Source organism: Drosophila eugracilis, unplaced genomic scaffold, assembly GCF_018153835.1.
Source record: "Drosophila eugracilis isolate 14026-0451.02 unplaced genomic scaffold, ASM1815383v1 contig_1284, whole genome shotgun sequence".
Taxonomy (NCBI): Eukaryota; Metazoa; Arthropoda; class Insecta; order Diptera; family Drosophilidae; genus Drosophila; species Drosophila eugracilis.
In genome coordinates, this window is record NW_024572078.1 from 184918 (window position 1) to 211019 (window position 26102).

The 26102-nt window shown below is 36.6% G+C and overlaps 1 protein-coding gene across 1 annotated transcript in view; it reads left to right on the plus strand.

Moving 5' to 3' along the window:
• Positions 1 to 1152: 1152 nt before the first annotated feature.
• Positions 1153 to 26102, plus strand: part of LOC108109718 (troponin C) — a 44008-nt gene continuing 19058 nt past the window's right edge. The window contains exon 1 of the mRNA XM_041819180.1: positions 1153 to 1323. Within this exon, the coding sequence (XP_041675114.1) occupies positions 1318 to 1323 (6 nt within the window). The 5' untranslated portion in view covers positions 1153 to 1317. The remainder of the gene's footprint in view (positions 1324 to 26102) is intronic.

Below are 26102 nucleotides of genomic sequence, written 5' to 3' on the forward strand. Positions count from 1 at the left end.
CTGCGAGAGACAGAGATACAAGTATATTCGTTATAGCATTTTCTGGAAAGCATTTTCGGTATGCTAGAATGCTGGCGAGGACTCTCAAGTTAGCAGTGGTGTGATCAAGTCAATTCGCCATAAACAATCTGCGTTTTTTTGAATATGGAAAACCTTAACCCTAATCTAACACATACATGTATAAGAGGTTTGCGAAAAAATCACCTTACACTAACAACACTCTTGTTTAAAAAATAAGTAATACAAAAAAAATTCCGGAGATCTCAGCGCTTTTGTACGGGGTCGAGTTTTACTGGAAACTCTAGAATACAAATGCTACCTAACCCATGAAACAGTTGCATTCTAAACCTTGCATTTTCTTCAATAGTCCAGCATAGCTACGAAAACTAATCTTAGTTTAAAGACAATCTTAATGTCGTACAGTAAATACTGCGGTTAGGCGGACAGAAAGACGGATATTAATAGTTAAATGAATAAAACTCATGAATACCTTATATGATTGGAAATGCTTACATCTCCCTGTTACATATTTTTCCACGAATACGTCATTCTTCTACTCTACGAGTAATGTGTATAATATGGGTATTTTATAAAAATATATAAATTTGGCTTATTTTTAAACCATTTTGACCAAAAATATTGTAAATCAAACCAAACTTTTCTTATTAACATGCTTGTGAGTTTAGAGTACACGTGGCCGACTATTGAAATAAACTCTCACTGAGAGGGGTTATCCTCCGATACATCCTGTTTCTACTTATACTTGTGTAGTAATTGTAATAAAACCCCATTTTAGAGATCCTTACTTTTTTACGTCGAGTCATCTGTTGTTATCTAGGGAGATGAGGAGGTATGCTCATGTATTCAGTTCTTTATAATGCATTCCAAAATCACACACATGGTTTGTAAAAAGAAAAATACAAATAAATGTGTAGATTATTGTACATATATCTAAAAATAAACTTCTCAGTATTTTTCTGGTTTTAGAACCAAATTTATATTTGAGGTACCTAACAAACAAAATAATTATGCTCGCTTTTCAATTTTGTTTAAAAAGTTGTTTTTGTTATAATCAAAAATAAATGCAGTTCTAGCAATTTGTACAGCATGAAGATTTTTTCATGGCTGGGATGCAACCAATACTCGTCTGTTTTATTCACATGGACATTGTTTATTTCTTGTTTTCAATCGTGACAATAAGTTCTCTTTTAACAAAGTGATCAGTTAACGTCAGCAAATTCATTTAATTACATACTTTTTGCGGTCGTGCTTCAAATCTAATTTTGGGAACTAATTTTATAACGATTAGCTGACAAAATGAGCGTAAGATTCAAAACAATATCTTATGAAATAATATTTAATTAAATGTGATATCATATTTTATTTAATCGATTTCAAAACACCGTTGTACGACAGATCCCTAACATTATACAACTTTTATTGATAAAGCTAAAGTAGTCAAATATCAAAAGACTGATTGACCCATTACATTATCACTGCACATAATCGGAAACAAAAACAAGAAGAAACGCTATAGTCGAGTGCCGCGACTATAAGATACCCGTCACTGTTTACACAATTTTAAAATATTCATTGTGCTAGTGGAAATTTCTTCATAAATAGCGAAATAATGTTCCGATTTTAAAGTTCTTTGGTAAATCGATAAAGATTGATAGAAATAAGTTATATAAGGTCAAACGAAGGCATTCGTAATAATGCTAAAGACGCGACAGTTTTCCGGATTTGTGGGCGTTGGAGTGGGCGTAGCCAGATGAAAACTAAGGAAAAGTTGCAGTGGCATCTCTTAAATTCGTATTCTTAAGCACAACTTTCTAGCTCTTATAGTCCCCGGGATTGTTGAATTTTTGGTTTTCGGGTTTTGTGGGCGTTAGATTGGGCATGGCTTGATCGAAAATAAACAATTCGCATTGGGAGCATCATTAAAACCTACATGCTTAATTCGAACTTTCTATCACTTATAGTTACCGAGATATCAGCTTTTCTAGAAAATGCAATAACCGTCTTTTGAACTTGGTAGGCGTAATAGTGGGTGTGGCCGGGATATTGGTACCACCATAAAATGCGCTGGCATCTCAAGATTATAAGAACTGAATTTCAACATCCCAGCTTTAATAGCTCCTGAGATTGAAGCGATTTTAGTTTTTCGTGATTTGTGGGCGTTAAAGAAGGCGTGACCGGATGCGGTAATAAACTTGCGCTGCGTAAGGACCCCAAGAATCATGGTTCATCTCAATTCTGTATCTCTTATAGCTCCTGAGATCTCAGCGTTTATATGGACAGACGGACAGACGGACGGATAGACGGACGGATAGACGGACGATCGAATTCGCTATTGATACTGATCAAGAATATATATACTTTATAGCGTCGGAAACGCTTCCTTGTACCTGCTACATGTTTTTCAACGAATCTTATATACCCTTTTACTTTACGAGCAACGGGTATAAAAACAACGCTCTAATTGATTTCCACGAATATCAAATAACCGTTACTATGCTAACGCTTATGTTAAATACAGAAATTTAGACCTTGACTTGTGCCATCTGTTTCTAGAACCATATAAAGAATTTTAATTAGAACTAGGAGAATATGTAATTTAAAGTCATGGATCTATTATATTTTAAAACAAATTCTCTATATTTGTTGGGATAGAAACAAAAAGTATTCTTCCAAAAAACAAGAAGAAGTTTCACGCAGATATGTATATGTATGTATAAGTATTTTTATCCTGATCATTAAGGAAAACATTTCAAGTTGGTTTTCTCTTAAGTAAATTACAAATAAAGACTGTTGTACGCAAATCAAACAAAAAAAATGTATAATTGAGGTACCTAGCAAAAATGATGCAAGTTATGCTAATTATTTTGCTTACAAAATTGTTTTGTTTAAATTCTAAAGAGTTTTTTTTTGTTCATTAAGAATATATTGTTCAAGATCAGATTAAATCTAGATAAATCATTTCATAAAAATAATATTTCATATTATAAATGAAATATATAAACTAAGCTATAAACAACATTTTGGAAATCATTTTGATTATTTTATTTTATGAAAAAACGACAGGGCTATAAAAAAGCCTGCATCAAATTTTTTGAAATAATAATAATAATAATAAGTTTTTCCTTATAAAATGAAGCCTTGTAAAATTTTATTAATGCCAGAATCCATGAAGCATGTTTAATAACTGACAGTAATCAATAAAAATATAAAAAATATAATATAATATAATCAAAATATTTATAATAATAAAGACTTGTGGAATCTATATATTTTCACCTCGAATGTCATAATTTGTTTTTAATTTGTTCAGTAGTGACTAAAATGTTATAGATATTTTGTGAAAGCTTAAATTTAGAAGTTAGACTGAACTTTCAGGAATAATTTACCAAGTTTGAACAATTGAACAACTAGGGCTTCATGCTATTCTCAATAATACTCCATAAATATTACAAAAATGAGAAACTTGTCCAAAAATGTAAATTTATGATTTTTGGTGGAGGACCCAAAATTTTAAAGATATAAAAAATAGATAACGACTAACTTACAGTTTTATACCGTTTATTATATAGTAACTATATATTTACCATATTATTGTAATACAAGAATTGATCGATCATCTAAAGCAAATTTTACATCAATGTCTAAAACAAAATGAAATAAAGTGCTACAATTAAAAGCACATTACAGATACAAAACTTTTTCTTAAATAAAGATAAAAATAGTCATATAAATATTAATGTGTAACCCAACAAATACTAGTTTGCTGACGCCAATAACACTTGTTACCTGATGGACGGTAGAGAGTTTTAGGTAAATTGAGGATCTGCATACAGAACGACAGCCTATAAATTGGGATAAAAGTTCTTGATGCTCTAACTAAATTAGGATAAAAGTTCTTGATGATCTAACTGAGACTGATTTTAATAAACAAACCTTATATTTAAAAGTATAATATGCTTGAGCTAACAAAAGTATATATAAAGAGTCAATGGAACTAGTTAAATTTGGTAAGAAGTTTGCTTTTAACAGCCGAAGCTTTCAGAAGAAGAAATAATTGGTAGTCACGAGAGCTGATAAGGGATCCCTAGCCGGTATCTCTGTATTTACCATAAAAAAATCATAAACTTAATGTGCGGAGGCGCAGTCGTCAGTTTTGTGCACAACGGGAGAAATGGTTTGAACTCACAAAATAGCAAACCATATACCAGCAGAAGTCTCAGAACATCACATTCTGAACTACTCAAGGTATACGTATATTTTACTGCAACGATCTTCAAGGAGCAGAGACTATTGAAAACCTAAAATTGTAAAAAAAATACTTCTGCCAGAATTATCTTGAAGACTCTAATACTCATTCTGGCACAAAAACTTTTGCAACAGGACAGAGACCTTTTTTTGTGGAGCCAAGCTGCCCATATCAGAATCACAAAAAATGCTGCTTGAATTGTACAGAAAAAGTCTAATAAATAATAGAGGTTGTAAAAACCTCTAGAAAGTTGACAGCTAATTGCCGAATTGTCGATTTACAATCAGAAGCAGAAGAAGTATAGGTTTCCTATACGCATTAGTTGCAAACTCAACGCAGCACGGAATATTTTAACCCAAAACGCCACCAGCACCAGAAGACACCGGTGTTGTATAACAAGAGATGTTTAGTTGTTGTATCTTCATGCTGTTGAGTTCAAGTTCAATGAAAACTCTTGCAAGTCAGTGCAGTTTGGAATTAGGTTTTATAATAATCTTTTATTTGAAGTAAAATGTTCTCTTACCCTAAGTACATAAGTTCAGCGCGCACTGCGCAGCCGGTGCAGCCGGCAGCGGCGCGGCTGCATTATATATTTCTTATATGTATATACTTATGCTTATGCATATGGACATGCATGCTTTGTCTTACGTAAATAATTTAGAGTGAGAGAGAGTATTATACACTTATGCATAGGGCACTGGCGGTCAGCGTGCAAATGCTGACTTACAATTCACAAGTGGCCGATCATGTTACGCGCTCACTTGAGTTTGTTTTTGTTTATTGTGATTTGTTGTGGCTGCACAAAGTGTTGCCGCCACATAAGTACCAAACACAGTGTACACTCGATACAAGTGGTAATCACAGTGTACACCCGATATGTATGACATATGTGCATATTACATCTCCCTCCTTTTGAAAATAACGTAATATAGTGGAGTTATTTTAATTTATTGTTTTTAAATGTTTTCAAATTTAAAATTGAAATATTGGAAAGAATTACTTTGATTATACTTTATATTTTTTTTTTAAATTTGAAATTGAAATATTAAATTTGATTTTTTTTGTAGTTTAAAACGCAATTATATATATTTTTAATGTAAATAATAAAGTAATTATATATTTTTAATGTAAATAATAATAATTATATATATATTTTTTTGGTTGATCAAGCCGGTTTTTTTTATATATATATTTTTTTTCAATTGAATATTTTTAACCTATCCTTATGGACCTTGTGGGTTTTGTTTTTCTTATTTTTAATTACGACGTTATCTCTGTCTTCTATGTTAACTATTGTATAGGGTCCTAAGTATACTGGGTCCAATTTATGGCCAGTTTCGTTTTTTAATAGAACTTTATCTCCTATTTGTAGTTCGAAATCTATAGCCTTTTTATAATAATTTTCTTTATTCTTAGCTTTATATTTGTCGAGCATTATTCTTGCTCTTTTATAGGCTGATTCTAATCTAAACTTAACTTCTTTAGCGTAATCGTCTACGTTATATAAAGGATCTATTCTATTTATAGTACTAAAATCGTCTGGTAAATTATGAAATTTACCAAAAACTAATTCATATGGACAATAGTTGTGTGCCATAGAGGGGATCGTGTTGAAACAGTATACGAAATATTGAATCCATACGTCCCAATCAGTTTTATCAGCTGATATATAAGATAGTATATATTCATTGAAGGTTCTGTGACTTCTTTCGACTGTTCCAACGGTCTGGTGGTGGTGTGCAGTATATGTTTTATTATTAATCTTTAAATACTTGCACAAATCATTTATAATTGAATTTTTATATTCTGTTCCCATGTCCGTAATGAACGTCTTCATTGGACCGTACTTCAGAATAATATTTTTCAAATATTGCCTTTGCTACTGTATTAGCATTTTTATGTGGTATTGGATTCGCTACTAGATATTTAGTTAAGTCACAAATTAATGTGACTGCGTATTCATTACCATTTTCTGACCTGGGTAGTGGACCAATCGTGTGTATTATAATAATCTGTAATCTGTAATAGTTAAAGGAGTTTTTATATTTCTCGTCACTTTGGATTTTTGGCATTTGGGAAATTTTCGTATGTACTCAGTAATGTACCAAGTCATACCTGTCCAATAATAGTATCTGTTAATCTTAACCAAGGTCTTTGTTATGCCAGTGTGACCTCCTTGTGTTGGATTATCGTGAAATTTTGACAGTATGCTTCTATTTCTTTTTGATTATTTATTATAGTCACCGGGTTGAGTAGCGCTACTCTCAATGTTTTCAATATCTATTGAAATGTCATCAAAGATATTTTCCCACGGTGCTATTTTTAATTGGCTTATTTGTAATATACCGGCTTCTTTCTCGAGCCTTGGAAATAGTTGACATAAATCAATATTTCCATTTGTATATATATCACCAATATCTATTCTTGCAATAATTTTCTTACCATGTTTAAGGGAAAATAGTGAATCTTTTATATGCAAGGTCACTACTTTACGTACTTCGTCATTGTTAATGACGTTGTATACGTTGGGCTGAGAAGCTTTTTCTGTAGATTGCCTTGGCAATTCTACGTTTTTATTTTCTGCGCAGAAATTCTGTCTACTTTGGTACCTGGTAGTGACTTTCAGGATTTAATTTTGTATGTCTTTAAAGTCTTGGATGGTTATTCTTGATAACGCGTCCGCTAAATGATTATCTTTACCCTTCAGATATTCTACCGTAAAATTATATTCCTCTAATTCAAGCCTCATACGAGTAAGTTTAGAACTCGGATTGACCATTGAGAATGGTCTATGATCCGTTCTTACTGTAAAATGATTACCATAAATACATATATGGTCGAAAATGAGTTATCGCCCAGAGAATAGCTGTTAGCTCTTGTTCAGTAGTACTCTTGTTAATTTCTCCTTTATTAAGGGATGCGTATGCAATGGGAAGTTGGAGTCCGTTTTGGTTAAAACCGCTCCACACGCTTGCTTACTTGCATCTGTTATTATACAGAATTCCTTAGTGAAATCTGGATATTGTAACAAGGTTAGATGCATCAATGCCGTTTTTAAATGATCGAAAGCATTCTGACATTCTGATGTCCATTCAAACTGTACGCCTTTTTTACATAATCTTGCTATGTGACGTGAATAATCAGCAAAGTTTTTAATAAAACGTCGATAATAGTTGCGAAATGCAACGAAGCGTCTTGCACTATCCGCATCATGTGGGACAGGATAGTTTTAGTTATAATGGCCTCGTATTTTTTATCATCGGGCAAGATTCCTTTATCAGTGCACTTGTGTCCCAAAAATGTGACTTCATGCATGAAAAATGAACATTTTTCTGGATGTAGCTTTAGAATGTATTCTCTACATTTGTCAAAAACATCAGTTAAGTTTTTGACCATATGCTTCTCGGAACAACCTATTACTATTAGATCATCCATATAAAGAAATGCTTGTGATGGTTGTAAACCAGAGAATGCTATTGTCATCATTCTTTGGAATGAGTTAGGGGCTATTTTTAAGCCGAAAGATAATCGCGTGAAGCGATATGAGCCATTGCTCGTTGAAAATGACGTTATATTTCTTGAACTTTTTTCAAGTTCAATTTGATGAAATCCTGACATTAAGTCAAGACATGAAAAGTACTTTGCTTTACCTAGTTGATCTAGAATATCATCTATCCTAGGTACTGGAAATTTATCAGACAATAGCTTCTTATTAATTTGACGTTAGTCGATTACTAATCGCCATTTTTTATTTTCTGAGCCCGGAAGAGACCTCTTCTTCTGACACTGAAGGTTCAACTATTTTATTATTTATTAGTTTTTGTACTTGGGCTTGTATTTCCTGTATTTGGCTATGAGGACTTCTATAATTCTTAATATATATGGGTTCATCATCCTTTAATCTAAGCCTCTGTTTATAAAAATTATTTGTAGTAATTGATTCGGTTTCTAGTCCGAATATATCTGTATATCTGGTACATAGATCTTTTAGTTGGTTTTTGAACAATGGTGGAAAATTTTTGATTAGTTGTTTCATGACTAAATTACTTTTATCTTCATTTGAGTTTTTTTCGTAATCGTTTAATTCTTTTGTAATTTGTCGTGTTTAAAATTCGGACATAAGTATGGTTATAATCGGACAAGGTGTTTGCGATATAAATTCCTTCTTCAATTTCTTGATTTGGTATCAAGATATGATTAGTAATTGAAGGAATTTGTATTTTACGGACGACTTCAGACCGAGCTGGAAGTACTGTGGCATTATTGGCACAAGTGTGAAATATTTATAGTCTAATCGGATAATTTAAGTTGTTTGGACGAAGGAATAGTGAGTCGCCACTTTCGTTGAAATCTATTTGGCAATTGTATTGTTTTATAAAATCCATGCCTAGTATGCCATCACTAGGTATTGGGATATTTTTATCGACTAAATGAAAGTCATGTGGAACTATATAATTTTTTGTTTGGAGTTCTACGAAGGCTAAGCCTTTTGAAATTATTGTTCCTTCGCCTATACCCGATATGTGGGTAGTAACCTCTTTGTTTACATTATCGAATATATCTATATTTTCTTTCAATATAGATATATCTGCACCGGTGTCTATTAACAGCGTAACTTTTTTACCTATTTTTTGATTATTAATTTTTACAAAAATACTTAGATCAATGTTGATGCTTTTGATTGTGCCATTTATTGGCTTTGAATATCTGAAGGGTGAGGGTTTCCCGAATTACTCTGGGCAACTCTCACATTAGTATTTGTATTGTTGTCATTGTGGCCTCGATTCGAGTTGCCACGGCCTCTTGAGTTTCCTCTATTTTGGCCTCGTCCATTATTGTTATAATTGGAACCGATGTAGTTGTTGTAATTATTATTACGACTACGCGAGTTTCCTCTGAAATTTCCACGTCCGCGGTTTCAACCACGCTGTGAAGAATTTTTAAAATAAAGGACTGTATTTTGCTGTCCAGTTGCTTCTGTGCAACTGTTCACAAATTTCGATACGGCCTCATTCATTGTAAAGAAACTACCAGCTTCCATGATAAGTTTTACCTTCTCATTTGTGCAGTTCTTAGTCATTGCTTTTACTGCATGCTGAGTGGAATAACTTCTGGCTAACGCTAAAGTTAACCCGTCAGTTATATATGCATTTTCCAACGTCTTCGTCATTTATTCAACTGTTACATATTGATTGGCAGTTTTATTGGTGCTGTAGGTTCATCAGTTTTGCTGATAATTAGTAAGGTTTGTAGTCTGGAGATGACTTCAGATATTGTAGTCTCACTCCCGACTAAATTTCTGCAACACCTTTAGCTTTGTCATCGACACAGCTAATTTTCGTGTTCGCCTTTATTGAGTCCACAATGTTTAACGCATCAAAAACTTGTTAAGTTTTCTCTTTACCATCGAAAACTGGTATAAGCTTTGATGTCGTGTTAATGAACTCATATTCGTTGGGCCTTGTGATTGTTTTGAGTTCTATTACACTTGAATGTGTATCAGAATCCGAGTCTACATTGGACATTAGAATGGCTGGGATAGTAAGATTTGCCAAGTCTTGTTCTTGGACTTGTATATCTTCTTCTCTACTGGCCTCAAATTTTACTGGTGTATTTAGAATAGACGGCACAGTTAGATTAAGATTATGTTTCTCTTTTATATTTTAGAGATTATTTCTTAATCTTGTCAATAACCTCGACGTTTCTGACCAATGTTGATCGGTCAATACGTCTTTATGATTATATATTAATATTCGAGCTTCATTGAAGCAGTCGATTAAGATTATTGCATGTCTGTCTACTGTGTCTTTATGAGTTAGTCTATTCTGCGTTAAGCATTTGTATGCTTTTTCAAATCTGATTTTTATATTAAGGATTCGTTCAGAAAGTTCTGACCATTCCATAATATGGACTAGAAAGCTGTTTCTATTACGAGGCTTAGTACTTGAATACCTCGTAGTTAATTTCTTCCGATTTCTCGTTAAATACTGTCATAATTTCTATGCCAGGTATTAACACCAATAATTGAGCCTTTTCTTTATTAGATAGGCCAATAAAAGGGGAGAAATCTAGATCATATGTTCTCATATATATGCTTTCGAAATTACATATATACGTGGGACTATATGATACAATGAAATTAACTCTTTTAGCTAGGTCCGGTTCTTTTACCAAGACTTTTTTTAAATTCCTCTTTGTTAATTTACTCATAGCCTTTTGTAGATTTGGCATTTAATTAGAGTTCGTAATATTTTGTTAATGTACTTTTATTGTACTTCATTAATCGACACGAGAGTGTCTGTAACTATGGCCGTGAATCTCTTAAAAACTCCGGCTCATATGTCAAAATGCTGCCTATTAAGAATGTATGCTTGATTGCAGTTGGAAGATTTATTTTTTTTGATCTTATATATATATATAATTTTTTGTTTAAATACGATTTTCTTTATTAATAATCATTCTTCATTTTTGCAATTTCAAATCTTATCCAAGTCATTTGCTTGGCTTTGATAGCGTTTCTTGATACATCTGTTGTGATACTTATACAATTTATAAAATAAATGTACCAGAACTGTAATTAATATTATTACTACTAGTAAAGTGAGGACTTTCAGATCAGCATTTTATACTTTAACTTTATTAATGACGTTTGCTGTCGAGTCAACACTTTTTTAATTCTAACATTTTTGTATCTTCTTCTGCTATTTCTGCTATGTCTCTATAGACATCAATGTTTTCTTAAAAAATTTTTTTGTCTTCAAAAAAAAATTAAATGTCTGTATATCATACTTGTATATGTACTAGTTTACAAATTTGAGAGTTATTTCTCTTTTTGCCTACCTAATGTTTCCGAATGGCTTTACAGGCCAAACGTCTTGCCGGTCGACTCAATTGTCGTCAGGCATTACAAATATATAATAATAATTTTAAAATTAATGTTGGGCACTCTTTAGTGCTATCGGTCAGTTCACCCTTGGTGTTTCCAATCGTTGGTACAAAGGACGGCCTGCCTCTCGTACTTCTTCTTGCTCCAACGTTGTCACAAGGGGCGGTCTGCCTATCGTGATTGATTATTTATTGTTGACTTTTTGTTGAGACATCTATTCCTTTGCCAGGTATGTGCCCAGGCAATGCGGGCTGAAGAGCGGACCTTCGCAGTCAACTGGACATTGGCGTTTCCTTTTTGGTATCTCCTTCGGCTGTGGGCGATGTGTATTTTTGTTAATTTGAATGTTTGTATTTTCTGAGGGACAGGGGTTGCTCTTCACCTTTAACAGTGACTCTAAATGTTCGAGTTCACTTGTTAGTTTCACTGCAGTTTCCCAGGGTAGTGGGTTTTCGGACTTATATCTGATTCGCTCTTTAATGCCACTGCGTCTTTTATTTTTTTTTGGTGATTGTGGAGCTCACACCCCTGTACTCACTCAGTTACAAAAGTTGTTCAGTTCCGCCAGTTTGTTTCAGCCTGTCCAGCCAGCCCAGTTGTCTTATTAGTTGTCTTAGTTATTGGAGATAGAGATCCTGGTCTTGCTAGACCCACGTCACGGTCGCCATGTTGTATAACGAGAGATGTTTAGTTGTTGAATCTTCATGCTGTTGAATGAAAACTCTTGCACGTCAGTGCAGTTTGGATTTAGGTTTTATAATAATCTTTTATTTGAAGTAAAGTGTTCTCTTACTGGACACGCATGCTTTGTCTTACGTAAATACTTTAGAGTGAGAGAGAGTATTATGCACTTATGCATAGGGCACTCGCGGTCAGCGTGCATATGCTAACTTAGCCGAATTCACAAGTGGCCGATCATGTTACGCGCTCACTTGAGTTTGTTTTTGTTTATTGTGATTTGTTGTGGCTGCACAAAGTGTTGCCGCCACATAAGTACCAAACACAGTGTACACTCGATACAAGTGGTAATCAGAGTGTACACCCGATATGTATGACATATGTGCATATTACACCGGCAGAGCAATAATATCATACGAAATATATAATAAATATATCATATAAAATAAAATTTATAAATCCAGTTCTTAAATAATTATATTTCCTTTAAATAAAGGGTGTTTTTTTAGAGGTATAGAATAAATAAGACAAAGATGGATTATTCGATTGACATTAATTTTTTTTGTGTTCGAAAAATAATCTAATGGCATTACATTTTAAATATGATTTCTGGCATATGACCACCTCGGTTGGCTCGAATGTTCCAATCTGGACGTGCAATTTTTGATAACCTTTCATAACACGGCGAATGTTGTCTTCCAAATGGTCAAGCATTTGTGGCTTATCCGAATAGATCAATGACTTTACATAGCCCCACAGAAAGTTGTCTAACGGTTCCATGGTTAATCGAATTAACTGCTCTTATGGACGATGTTGTCGACGATAAAATGGAAGTAGTGAGAGACACGTATTCCGCACAGAACTATCATTTTCTAAACAAAATTTCACTGTTTGCAAGCGTTGTCTAGGCGTGAGTCTATTCATGATGAATTTCTAAGCAAAACTGAGAATAAATCACTTGACAACTATTAAATCGGTCACAATCTTGAACAGTAATGTCAACTTAAAGTTCCATACCTCTAAAAAAACACCCTTTAAAAGCAATAGAACTAAGAACATCGTGTTAATAGGAAAAAATAAAATAGGTCGATAGCTCTAAGCTTAAACATATTAAAAAATTTTTTTCTCTTGATTCCGGTTGCTTGACGTGCAAAACCGACCGAGAGGCGCAGCCGTCTGACGTACGGCTCGGAACACGGGAATAAATCCAACTGGATTGTGCCTAATAGATTAGTACCGACACTTTGAAAGTTCTAGGAGAAGGGTTATATTTAATGTTATAAAGATTATTGTAGTTCCAATATAGTACCCGAAATGGTTCATATTGGGCAAAGTTCGAACTACAATGCTCGAAGGATAGAGGAATATAATTTCTAGTAATCCTAAGGGGTACCTGGATATTCAAGCGACCTAAAATGGCTTGGGTATCAATTTCCCCCTTAAGAAAAGTATGTATAAAGACGACACTAAGCATCGTCCTACGATTAGCGAGGGATGGCAAACTTATTTGTAAGAGTCTACTTTTATAAAAGGAAAGGTGTAAGTTTGTATCGCAGTTGAGTCCAAAATACATGATCCATATTCATAAGTACTAGGTAGTCACTAACAACCAAGGAAGGGTCATTAATGAATTAAGTAAAAAGTAACGGACCAAGGTGGCTCCCCTGAGGGACACCAGAGGAAGCATTGACTAAAGCAGACACTGATTTTTTAAAAAGAACTCGTTGCGTTCTACCTGTAAGGTAACTGCTAATCCAACCCAGGAGATCAGTAGGAAAACCGATAAGATCGAGTTTTTCCAAAAGTAGTCCGTGATTCCCGGAGTCAAATGCTTTACTGAAGTCAGTGTAAATGACATCCGTCTGAAGTTTATTTTGGAATCCAGTGTTCACGAAGGATGTTAGTTCCAGATGATTGATAGTGGTAGACCGTTATTTCATAAACCCATGCTGGCGTGAAGATATGACAGAATTACACTGGAGCTGCAAGTAAGGCACAAGAATTTTTTCGAAAAGTTTCGGAATTGCTGATAGTTTAAATATACCTCTGTATTATTCAGCATCCGATTTTTTCCCCTTCTTGTGAAGGGGAATAATAAGGGTTTTTTTCCAGATAGCGGGAAACGTGGACATTTCCAGGGAAAGGTTAAATAATTTTAAACGGAGCTTGGCCAGGGTAGCAGAGCAGTACCTAAGCACACAGCCCGGTACCCCGTCTGGACCTGGCGAAAAGACTGGCTTTACATTCTGAAGATCCTTTATAATTCCACATTCCGACAAGGTATGATGCCAAGATCTTCAACTGCATTAATTCTTTCCAGAGCTACACCATGCAAAGTATAAGTGGCCACTTTGGTCTTAGGCGACAGAAGGTCATTGCTTTGCACTTAGAGCCATTAAGATTTAATAAGCTTGCAGAGCACCAGTTTTGAAAATTATTAAGGTCAGATTGCAGTTTAACCTGGTAGGAGGCATCGGTATATTGCGGACAGAGTTTGACATTATCTACATAAGTACTTGGGAGTCGTTAACAACCAAAGGAAGGTCATTAATGAATACTGTAAACGTAACGGACCAAGATGACACCGGAAGGCCCGAAGACTAAAGCAGTCACTGAAAAGAACTCACAGGAGAACAGTAGAAAATCCGATATGATGAATTTTCTCTAAAATAAGGCTGTGATTTACGGAATCAAATGATTTACTAAAGTCAGTGTAAATGACATCCGCCGTAATTTATTTTTTAAAGCAGTGTTCACGAAGGATGTTAGTTAGAGAAGATTGGTTGTGGTAGACACTGGTGCTGCAAGTGAGACCCAAGAATTTTTCGAAAAGTTTCGGAATTGTTGAAAGTTCAGTCAAACCTCTGTAATTTTCAGCAGCCGATTTTTTCTTTACTTGTGAAGAGGAATATTAAAGAAATCTTCCCAGATAGCGGGAAAACGTGGACGTTTCCAAGGAGAGGTTAAATAATTTTAGAAGGGTCTTGGCCAGGGTAGAAGAGCCCCCGTCTGGACCGGTTTAACATTTTGGATATCCTTTATGATTCCACATTCCGAGAAGGTGGGTCGCGATACTAGATTTGAACGGGGGATATCATAAGAGTAAGTCTATGCGGTTGTTAAAAATTGTGAGTAGGTGATTTGAAAAAACTGAGCAAAAGGATCAACAATTTCCTAGACCAAAGGACTAGGTGCCTTTTATACCAAATGGGCTTACCCTCCATAGCCGGATACTGCAACGAAACGCAGCGACAAAAAATTAGGTTAATTGTACTATAAAATATATCTCAAGTAGTCAACATATCGGTGCATTCGTAAAATTCGGACCAGTCAAATTCTGAAATAAATTTAATTTTATTAATTTTTTTAAAATCGGCTTTACGAAAGCATCGAATTTTCTTATTAGCGTAATTGTTATTAGGCTTAGAACATAGTCCAGTATCGATCACAAGATATAATTTGGGATGATAAGGATCTTCAGGGTTTGTAAGAGGTGGAGCCCTGGATATGGATACGGCGTCCGTATCAGAGAGGAAGCACAGATCGAGCAGACGACCTAAGATGTCCCTATGTGATTAATTTGAGCCAGTGAAATGTCTAACATACCAGCAGTAAAGTCATTATGTGACCCGGGTGTTAAAGCTAAAGTGTTATCACTTATGGATCATGCCACCTGGGGTAAGTTGAAGTTACCCAACACCACCAGCTGAGCCATGTCCGATAACATTGAGAAGGTAGACTGAGTGAGCTACGTGGCGCTCATATGTCAAGGAATCGGACTGAGGCGGAATATATGAACAAGTGATTTACAAATGTAACCTAGAGAATGAAATTTTTACTGTGATAAAATCAAAGTCTCCAGCTTGAAGATTTATCACCTCAGAAACGAGATTAGATTCCACTGAAATTAGGACTCCACCACCATTATCGAGGGATCGGTCAAGCCTATATATTGTGTACCTACTGGGGAAAACTTCTGGAGTTAGCCAGGTTTCAGTAAACACAATGACCTGGGATGCAAACGAGAAACTTACAAACAAATTAGAAAGTTTAGTGCGTAAGCCTCTTGTGTTCTGGTACGAAAGAATAATGGATGATGTTAGTTTTTAGATTTGCAGGAGAGTTTACTTGTGGAAGCTTTACTCCTACAGGGAGACTTTTCTTCTTTTTATTTTTAAGCTGATGTTCTTGAACGAAAATTTGTTGCGGCCAGAGATTGGTCGAACAGATATCGTCAAAAGCCATCGAAGGAACACGGATTTTGAAAGATGGCACGTTCCTGGCGTAGGAATATTTATACTTAGATTCGGACGTATCAGGAGAAAGCCGGGAAACAAAAATGTGTTTGACAATGAAGGAGACTGTTGAACATCAGACGGAGGGATAAGGGAGTTATTTGCATTACTGGCGGTAACCGCCGGCGGCAAACGGTTCGTTTTTTTTGCGCTTAGGAGACTCAATCAACAGTTGTAAATTGTTGAACTGAGTGTCCAGCGCAGAAAACAGGTCGTTAGCTTTGCGAAAAGCAACCAATACCTGACCGAACCCATTTTTAGTCTGCCGCATAAACGATCTAATTTCACTCTGGGCCTCGCGACATCTGACGCAACAGTAGTGTAAGACAGAGTCGAAGTGACCCAAAGCATCCGGAATGATGGCTGACTTAAAACCTACACAGTGGACGCTTACTTGGTCAACCGACAACATTTTATTGCATTTTTTACCGCAACAGATAATATCGGACATTTAAACAAATAATTACTGTGCCAGAAAAATATTATTGGGAAGAAGAAAGGGAGTTTAAGAGAAACAGTAGAGTAGCTAGAGAATGACCGAGACAGTGTTAGCGAGAGCTACAAGGCGGTATAAGAGAATACAAGCTGTAAAAAAGCAGTGCAATCGACGGAGAGAGAGGGAGAGAGAGTGTGTTTTCGAGAGCTAGGTGGGAGATGCAGAAAAGACATCCGCAGCTGTTGTATTAGAGAGGTAAGCGGAATAAATTCCGTTACTAATAGCACAAAGCAAAGTAAAAATATGTTAGAATACAGACCGCAATTGTTGTAATTAGTTTGCAATAAATGTTGTATGTCAACGAATAACAATAATGCACTGCACGACGCGAACTTACTACGTTATCAGAGCAAAAACATGGTATTCGGGAATAAATAACAAGAATATAAATCGCCGGCCGTTATGGTTGGGACTCTAGCATACAATCTTTGCATGTCTTCAAAAAATTGTCCGCATCTGGATCGATGAGTGGCCACCTTGCGACTTGTAATTAATATAATTTTAGGTTCACCGAATGTGACACATTGATTCAGTACTGTTGTCTTATTGCTTGGATCGAAATATGATGTGGTATTCTAGCCAAATGTTGCTTTACATCTTCAAAAGATTTTTTTTTATTTTGCTCCAATTTAATTTGGTCTCCCTTTTCAGCAGTTGCCTTACAGACTCTGTGCAATGCGCCAGGTCGGGAATACATTTTAATATAAGAAACAAGTCCTAAAAAGCATCGGGTCTCTTTCTTGTTTTTGAAATCTCTGAATGACAGGATGGACCTTTTCAGGATCCACCTTAATGCCTTAATGAAACTGTATTTTTCCTAGGAATTTAACTTCTTGTGTTTTCCGAGCATCACCGGACATCTTAAAATTTCTGAGCTGCTTTGTCTTAGGCCTTGTTCGTCACATTCTTGCATGATACTAAGAGTTTCTCAACAAGTCTTCTTTGAAAGTGCAATTGGTATTCGCTTCATTGGTTGTTGGATTGTTTAGAGATTTAGATTTATGGATAAGTTTACTGGTTATCCTTTTCATTTTGAAAACGGGGATAATTTTTCTATTTGTTTGCCTTCGAGCCCGAGACGTAAAATATTTTGTTTGAGTGCTCTGTCCTTTCCGAGTAATGTTTGCGTTCCGGTTTTTATTACGAAAAATGATTTACCGATATAGGAACATTGAGAACGCAATTACTTGCGGCAATTCGCGTGAATTTGAATTTGAAAATCTGACCAGTTCTTCGGGCTTATTCCGTTACAGGGGATCCCAAATCAATTACTAGTGGCAGCTCACGCCCACCCACTCGACATTTAATAAACTCGTCCTCATCATCGCTGTGGATTCTAAAACAAGTTGATTTCGATTTTCGTTGATTGTTTCGTTTTACGTTGACTTTTACATGTATCATTATGATTTGTTCTATATTGCACCGTTATTGCACTTTTGATTGATGTCTGTACATGATTGGCTGCTGTTATTGTGGCCTTTATTTATGTTCACGTGCCCTCCTGAAATGTTCCCTATTGTTTCGTTTTAAGACTATTACGTATAATCTCGGACTGTTTACTAAATTCTTTATCGACTTGGCAGGCATGATGATATGGCTAAAATTTCGTACTGTCCCTCAGGTTCGTTACACCTTTACACACCTTACACCCGCTCTTTCTATATGCCACTGGCCATGTCGAGACATGAAAAATATTTTCTACCGCGCAATCCAATCAATTTGATCAGATAAAGTGGTAGTGGGTATCTATCGGACACCGTATTGGCATTAAACTCACGAAAATCTATGCACAATCTATCACTACCGTCTTTCTTATTTTCCAGTAGCCACATTACTGCTTAACTGCGTATGGAATTAACAATTTTTGTTTTTTAAATGTTAAAAATATCGGTCTCAACCATAACAAAACACCAAACCATGACACCAAAACCAAGCTGCAATAATTCCTGACCAACTACAATCATCTGAAACTACATGAAACAAACTTTCCACACAAAACTCAGAAATTTGCATAGTCGATAATATTTGCAACGTACTTTTTACTGTGCTTCCTCTTAGCAATACCAAAGCAATCTTATTGGCGAATTTCTCTTTAATAAGAGAGCACTCTGCACTCGAATCGAAAGAAATGAAAAGAGCTCACCGAATTAACTCAAGAATCATTTGTCTTTCAAAACCGCAAATATTTTTACTTTCTTCTCAGCGCTGCCATCTGTAGCTGTGGTAGATCCTCTCTCACAATTCGTCGCAATGTGGCCAGCGTTGCCACATCTAAAGCTAATTATGTTTGTTTTCATTGCTATACGACACGATTCCTTTCCTATTAGCAGCAAGTCGTGATGACTTTAGGCCAGTGCAGAAACTCTCTTCAGACTGACTTTCAATTTGCAATTTATCCTTTCATCGTTCTTTTCCGCCTTGTAAATCATCACGCCTCACTTAGTAGAGCTCTCTCTCTCTCTCTCAAAGTTTACCACGCTCTTAGAAAATATGTTCTTAAGCCTTATACGTTATAACTATGTTCTGTGATTTCTTATTCAATTTTCGACATAAGTGTGTATCATTCTGACATTTGCATTCAGAGTTCGTGTAAACTGCAGTCATTCCCAAATCTATCCAATCTATAATGGAACACCTCTTGCTTATCAAAAATAGCCTTCGCTAAGAGCTAGAAGCCTTTTGCTCAGCTGCGATTTTTAATTATGTAATTATTAGTTGATTTAAAATATGTCAAACTCAACCTTTTTTGGTTTTAGCAATGACACACTTAGATTGAATTAGTTAATTTTCTCGAATCGCACTTCAAATTTTGTTGATTATTTTTGGAATCAGAATAAATCGCTATTTACCAAAAGAAGTTGTTTATATTGAGTGAAAAATTTTATAGGTTTACCTTATGTAGTTTTCGCGAGTCACTCCAGTAAATATTGGAGACATAATTGTGCGAAAAGAGAAAAACGTTTAAACGTGTTCCTTCCATGCAATTTTTGTCGTTTTTCGCTTGAAGCAAAGTAGAATTTCGTTAACTTAGCGATTTAAAGATGGGTTTAGCGAAACACATAAAATCAATACTTGCGAGATATGCAGGACCATGAAGGTGACGAGAACGTTATCGAGGGGAGGATTAAAGTCTACGAATGACCATGCATTAACGGACTTGATACCAGGTTTAAGAAGAGGAAACGCTATAGTCGAGTGCCGCGACTATAAGATACCCGTTACTGTTTTATAAAATTTTAAAATATTCATTTTGCTAGTGGAAATTTCCAAAGCACCACCTATTGTCGGATAAAGCATGTTGAGTACCTGATAGTGACGTCACTGACCATATGAGGCCTTATAACCTAAATTTCTTAATAAGTAGCGAAAAATTTTTCCCATTTGAAATATCTTTGGTAAATCGATAAATATTGACATAAAAAGTTATACAAGGTCAAACGAAGGCATTCGTTATAATTTTATGGACGCCACAGTTTTCAGCGGTTTATTGGCGTTAGAGTAGGCGTAGCTGGATGAAAACTCGTGCCAAGTTGAAGTGGTATCTGTTAAATACGTATTCTTAAGCACAACTTTTTAGCTCTTATAGTTTTCGCAATTTTGGTTTTTCGGGTTTTGTGGGTGCTAGTGTGGCCGTGGCTTGATTGGAAAAATACAAATCGGATTGGGGGCATCATAAAAACCTACATCCTAAATCCGTCCTATCATTTATAGTTACTGAGATATAAGACTTTTTTTTTCAAAATGGGGAAAACCGCCATTTGAGCTTGGCGGGCGTAAGAGTGGGTGTGGCCGGATAAGAGAGATTTTAGCCTTTTTTGTCGTGGCAGGATGCTGAAATAAACTTCCGCTGCGTATGGACCTCAAGAATCTTTATGTTTAATCTCAATTTGGTATCTCTTATAGCTCCTGAGATCTCAGCTTTCATATGGACATACGGACAAACGGATAGACGGACGGACAGACGGACAGACGGACAATCGAATTCACTAGTGATACTGATTAAGGATATATATACTTTATAGGGTCGGAACCGCTTCCTTCTACCTGTGACATATTTTTCAACGAATCTAGTATAAAACTTTGAAAAAACTTTCTGATTCAACGCTGTAAATACCACTATAACTCTAGTTGTCGTCTCTGAAGATTTTCTGAAAATGGAAACCGTCGACATTCTTTCCTTGACTGAAGATGCGACACTGAACATTAAATTGAATTTGACTTTTTCCAGAAATTTAGAAAACTTATTCACTGTTAAACAGCTCAAGACAAGAATGGAATTCATTCGACAACAACTAAGTGCTGGCTGGAAGTAGACAGATGTGGGAAAATCGTGAGAAAGGCAGGGATTTTTATAAGACATATTTGAACCGTTCGTCGTTCATCTTTGGCAAAAAAAGTAATGAATTATGTGATCCGTGTGCCGGCTGGCTGAACGTCCGTGGCCGGGGGTCGGTTGACCGTAGTTGCAGCTAGTAATACTAGCCGCAGCGTGTGTTGTAGGTGGCCGGTTGGCCTGTGGCATCAACTGCAGAAATACGTCGATTAGGGTGAGAGGGTAACTGCCCTCTTTTTGCCCGCTGGCCTAGGGACTCAGACTGGGTACAAATTTAATAAATCAATTACGGCGATGGCCGGAGTTTCAATTACTGAGCTTTAGCTCTTTATTCTTTCAAAACATAATGTGAACTAAACTTAAGTTGACAAAAAGTTGAACGTATGGCCGGATGCTCGTAGCATCTTCGCTGACCAAGCACAAAACTGCTAAAGTCGTACGATCGCTGGCCACCAATGGCACAAAGGCACGGCCCATAACAGTGCACTTGCTGGCTCAGCATTTGGACACCATAAGGGTGGTACAATATTAGGGTGGCCATACGTGAGAAATTTAAGTATAATATAAAAAGGTTATAAAATGATATATAAGAAATATAAAAAAGGAATAATAAAATATAAAAAAGGAATAATAAAATATAAAATACCCTGCCTAGCTTATGCTGGGAGCTGGTCGTTAACTTATGCAAAAAAACCTAGAGATCTTAAGGTTATTTCAATTTGTTTTTAAAGGCAGTTTCACAAAGTTTCGATATGCCTTTGTTATGAAACATAAGCTAGATGTTAATCATGTTAAAAGAGTTTTTAGTACATTCGAAGATACTTGGGCATAACATTAAAGAGGTACTCAGAAAGTGGAAACGATCAGAGACTGACATACACTCCAGAACAGAATGGCGGCAGTAAAAGCGAAAACAGTACGATAGTGTAAATGACAAAAACATTGAAGAATTCGAGCTTTTTTATATGCTAAGTGAGTGATGTGTCTTATCATCAAGGTCAAGCATACTTGGATTTTAGCATACATTTTTTGAGAAGAAGTAAAAATGGAAACGATTTGGTCGATATGCCTATGCTTGGCACGAGATTAGACCTAGCATACAGGGTAGGGTTAATTTTGGATACACTAGAAAATCCGACTTAAAAGGAAATCGTTCGAGTCAAAAGAATCTTCTGAATTATAGCAGGGACTCTGCCCCTGGGAATCGTTTATCGCAGAATTGTTGCATAAAGTCAGGACGTTCAACTTCTTGAGTCATCGTGAAGTAAGCATAAGGTGCGATTTTCTGTTCTAGTCAATTACAAAATGAACTACCGAAGCAGAGATCATCGCAGCGAACCCAGAAGCTAATGAAGCAATTTACTTGAGCAGATCTTCAGAGGGTTCGGCAAACTCAAGCACGTTCCCACATACTGGTTTGAAATTCGGAGTTTAATAGCAGAACCGGGCAAAATGCCATGCACACTTAGAACGCTTACGCAGAAGTTAAAGGGCTAATTATATCAAATCGCACTCCAGATTTTGTTCAATATTTCAAGAAACAGTTGATTTCCTTAAATGAGAAACCTAAATAACTCTTATAAATATTAGAATTCATCACCTTAAAGCAAAATTTGTAATATAAAAAAAAACATGTTTAATAACTGATGGTGTCGCCACTGCCCATCTGAAGTTTTATAGGCTACATTCCCTAAACAAAATGTAAAAAATATGTTTCGATTAAAAAATGTTTGGTTAATCGATAGATATCAACAAAAAAATGTTAAACAAGGTCAACCAAAAACATAAATTCTAATACTATGGAAGCCACAGTTTTCAGTGGTTATTAGGCGTTAGAGTAGTAGTGGCATCTCTGGTGGGCGTAGGAGTGGACGTGGCCGCTGCGGAAATAAACTTGCGCTACGTAGGAACATCTAGAGTCTGTCTGATTAAACTGAACTTTGTATCTCTTATAGTTCCTGAAATCTTAGCGTTCAAACGGACAGACGGAAAGTTGTTGCATATTTTTTAACGAACCAGATATACCCGTTACTCGTAGAGTATAAATGACAGACTGACAGACTGACAGACTGACAGACTGACAGACTGACAGACTGACAGACTGACAGACTGACAGACTGACAGACTGACAGACTGACAGACTGACAGACTGACAGACTGACAGACTGACAGACTGACAGACTGACAGACTGACAGACTGACAGACTGACAGACTGACAGACTGACAGACTGACAGACTGACAGACTGACAGACTGACAGACTGACAGACTGACAGACTGACAGACTGACAGACTGACAGACGGACAGACTGACAGACTGACTGACAGACTGACAGACTGACAGACTGACAGACTGACAGACTGACAGACTGACAGACTGAAAGACTGACAGACTGACAGACTGACAGACTGACAGACTGACAGACTGACAGACTGACAGACTGACAGACTGACAGACTGACAGACTGACAGACTGACAGACTGACAGACTGACAGACTGACAGACTGACAGACTGACAGACTGACAGACTGACAGACTGACAGACTGACAGACTGACAGACTGACAGACTGACAGACTGACAGACTGACAGACTGACAGACTGACAGACTGACAGACTGACAGACTGACAGACTGACAGACTGACAGACTGACAGACTGACAGACTGACAGACTGACAGACTGACAGACTGACAGACTGACAGATAGAAAGTATTTCTCAAAGAGCTTTGAGAGACATGATAGTAAACTTATTGGTTTAGTTTTATCCTTTCCAGGTTTCCTCTATAGTACCATGTGCCTTCCAGGTTTTAGTTGCTCCTTAATGATTTTAGCTATCTCAGTGGGTGCAAGTTGGCGATATGCTGGTTGGCCCGTCCCTAAGCAGGCGAATTTTCCCTTTGATGTTGAAATGTTTGCTGCTGTGACAAGAACTGATTTCAGAGCGACGGTAGAGCTGATAATGTTTTCCTCGGAGTTAAGCTGTGGGTTCAAGTGAAGGGGTGTACTCACATATTTCCTGTATTTTAGCCAGTTCGTTGTGTGCGACGTCAGCTATGTGGGTGGTTCGTGAATTCGGGGCTGCGCGTTACTAGTACGGGAGAGTGGTCAGACGAGAGGTCCGGAAGTGATCAAGCAGTAATTCGATTTTTGGTCGCCCCAAAGTCGATCAGGTTTTCTGGGGCTTGCCCCAGTAGGTTGGGCTATCCGGAGATATGCAGTCCAGTTTGTCTACCACACCTATTATTGCATTGTATAACTTTCTGTCTTTTGTGGTCCCCGAGAGATGCGAATTGTGGTTCCGTGATTGTAAAGCGAGGCGGACAATAAACTGCTGCAAAAGTTTCATTTCCTCTGTGTATCTGTAATGTTAACGATGTGGCTTGTAAATAGTTTGTGGCAAAATTTAGGTGAAAATGGAGCTTGATGCGGTTTTCAAACAGAGCATCAACTCAATATTGTGGGTATGCAGGAACTGTAGAAGTTCATACTTGTTCTGGGACACATCGTAGGCGATCCAAAATCTTAGTGTGTTTTTAGTGAAGAAATTTACACTGATTTGTGTTTTATTAGTATTTCCAAGAAAAGGTTTTGGTTTCGTGCCAGTTCTTCAAGGGTGATCTGCGGAATTTGGCAAAGTTGGGGAACTTTTATATTTGGGTGGCTGATGTATGGTCCTCAATGTTGGAAATCGAAGCACATTGGCAAAGGAGATTCAAGGGGTGGTCGTGAAAGGTGTTTAAAAGTTTGGTTGGCTGGTATGCTGGACAGCATCTGTTTGGTTACGTTTCTGTCTTAGTCGGTTTTTGTGCTATTTGTAGACTGGATAATCGCTATAGTTGGCCGTATGGTTCCCGCCACAGTTGCTACTCTTTTTTAATACATAAACTTCTTAGATTTCCAGTCATTCTTTTGTGCTGTGGAGATCACCGCATACAGACAGCACGTAGAGTACAGTAGCTCTTGGTATGTCCATATTCCCAACAGATCACGCATTGGACAGGACCGTTTCTTTAAAAGGCTCCTCGACGGGTATTCTGCGATGGAGAAGGTACTGAAGTTTGTATATGTGTGAACTAGGGTCTTTTCTAGGGGCTTGGGCATTCGAGGGCTAGCAGGATCTTAAATAGTAGCTGTGCGATTTTTGCCCTGTTAACCATGTTCGTAACAAGCTTGACTACGAAACTCTGAAACCCTTTCGCAATGTCATCTACCGGGACAGACGGCTCCATTTAGTTCAGTATTCTTCATTGTTGACCTGCAAGAGACCTAAGTTAAGGATAAAAGTTTCCAATAAAATCAGTAAAGTGCAGTGACTGGTTCAATAAATTTACTACAACGCGATAAGATGCTCTCTGCGATGAAATGCTAATGTGATTAATTATTTAATTAATCTATAACATAAAACCTAAAACTCCTAAATCTACATTGATTATAATGAGGCAGAACGACGTTCACACACAATGTCAGCTTGAGCAAGGCGAGAGACGTCTCTCAGTACAAAGAAACAACTTTTCTTTTAAAGCAACGGAAAATAGTGCAAGCTCTGAACAGCGCGGTCAATCACTATCTTGCTCACCATGTTTTCATGCTAACCCTACTCCGACGGCGTGGAGTCAACAGTGCAAAACCTCTCAGCATCAGTTTCGACCCCTGGCGCACCAAAAACATGAAAAGGTAAAACTTTTACAGCAACAACTAAATACCGCGGTTGGTAACAAGTCAAAAATAAGCCGTGTCCAAATAGAAATTAATCAGAACAGGCTCAGGAGACAAAACCGAAACCTAAACTCCCACCAATTTACATTAGGGAGAAAATCTCGAACACCCTGACAGAAACTTTCATGTTGCTTCGATCACAAAAGGGTATATCCATGAAACCAAGATTCAGACCAAATCTGAAGAACATTTCCGAGCTTTATCCAAATTCCTGAAGGAATCTAGGAAAAGCTACTAAACCTACCATCTTAAAAGCAGCAAGGGCCTGCAAGTGGTACTAAAAGGAATCGAACCTGACGTAACCACCAAGGAAGTTATCGATGGTCAGTAACATTATAAACAGGAAAAAAGCGCAGTCTTGAAGAAAAATGAAGTTCACCCTATTTATACCCTGTAATACTGATTGCACCGAAGAATTTACGGGGAAGA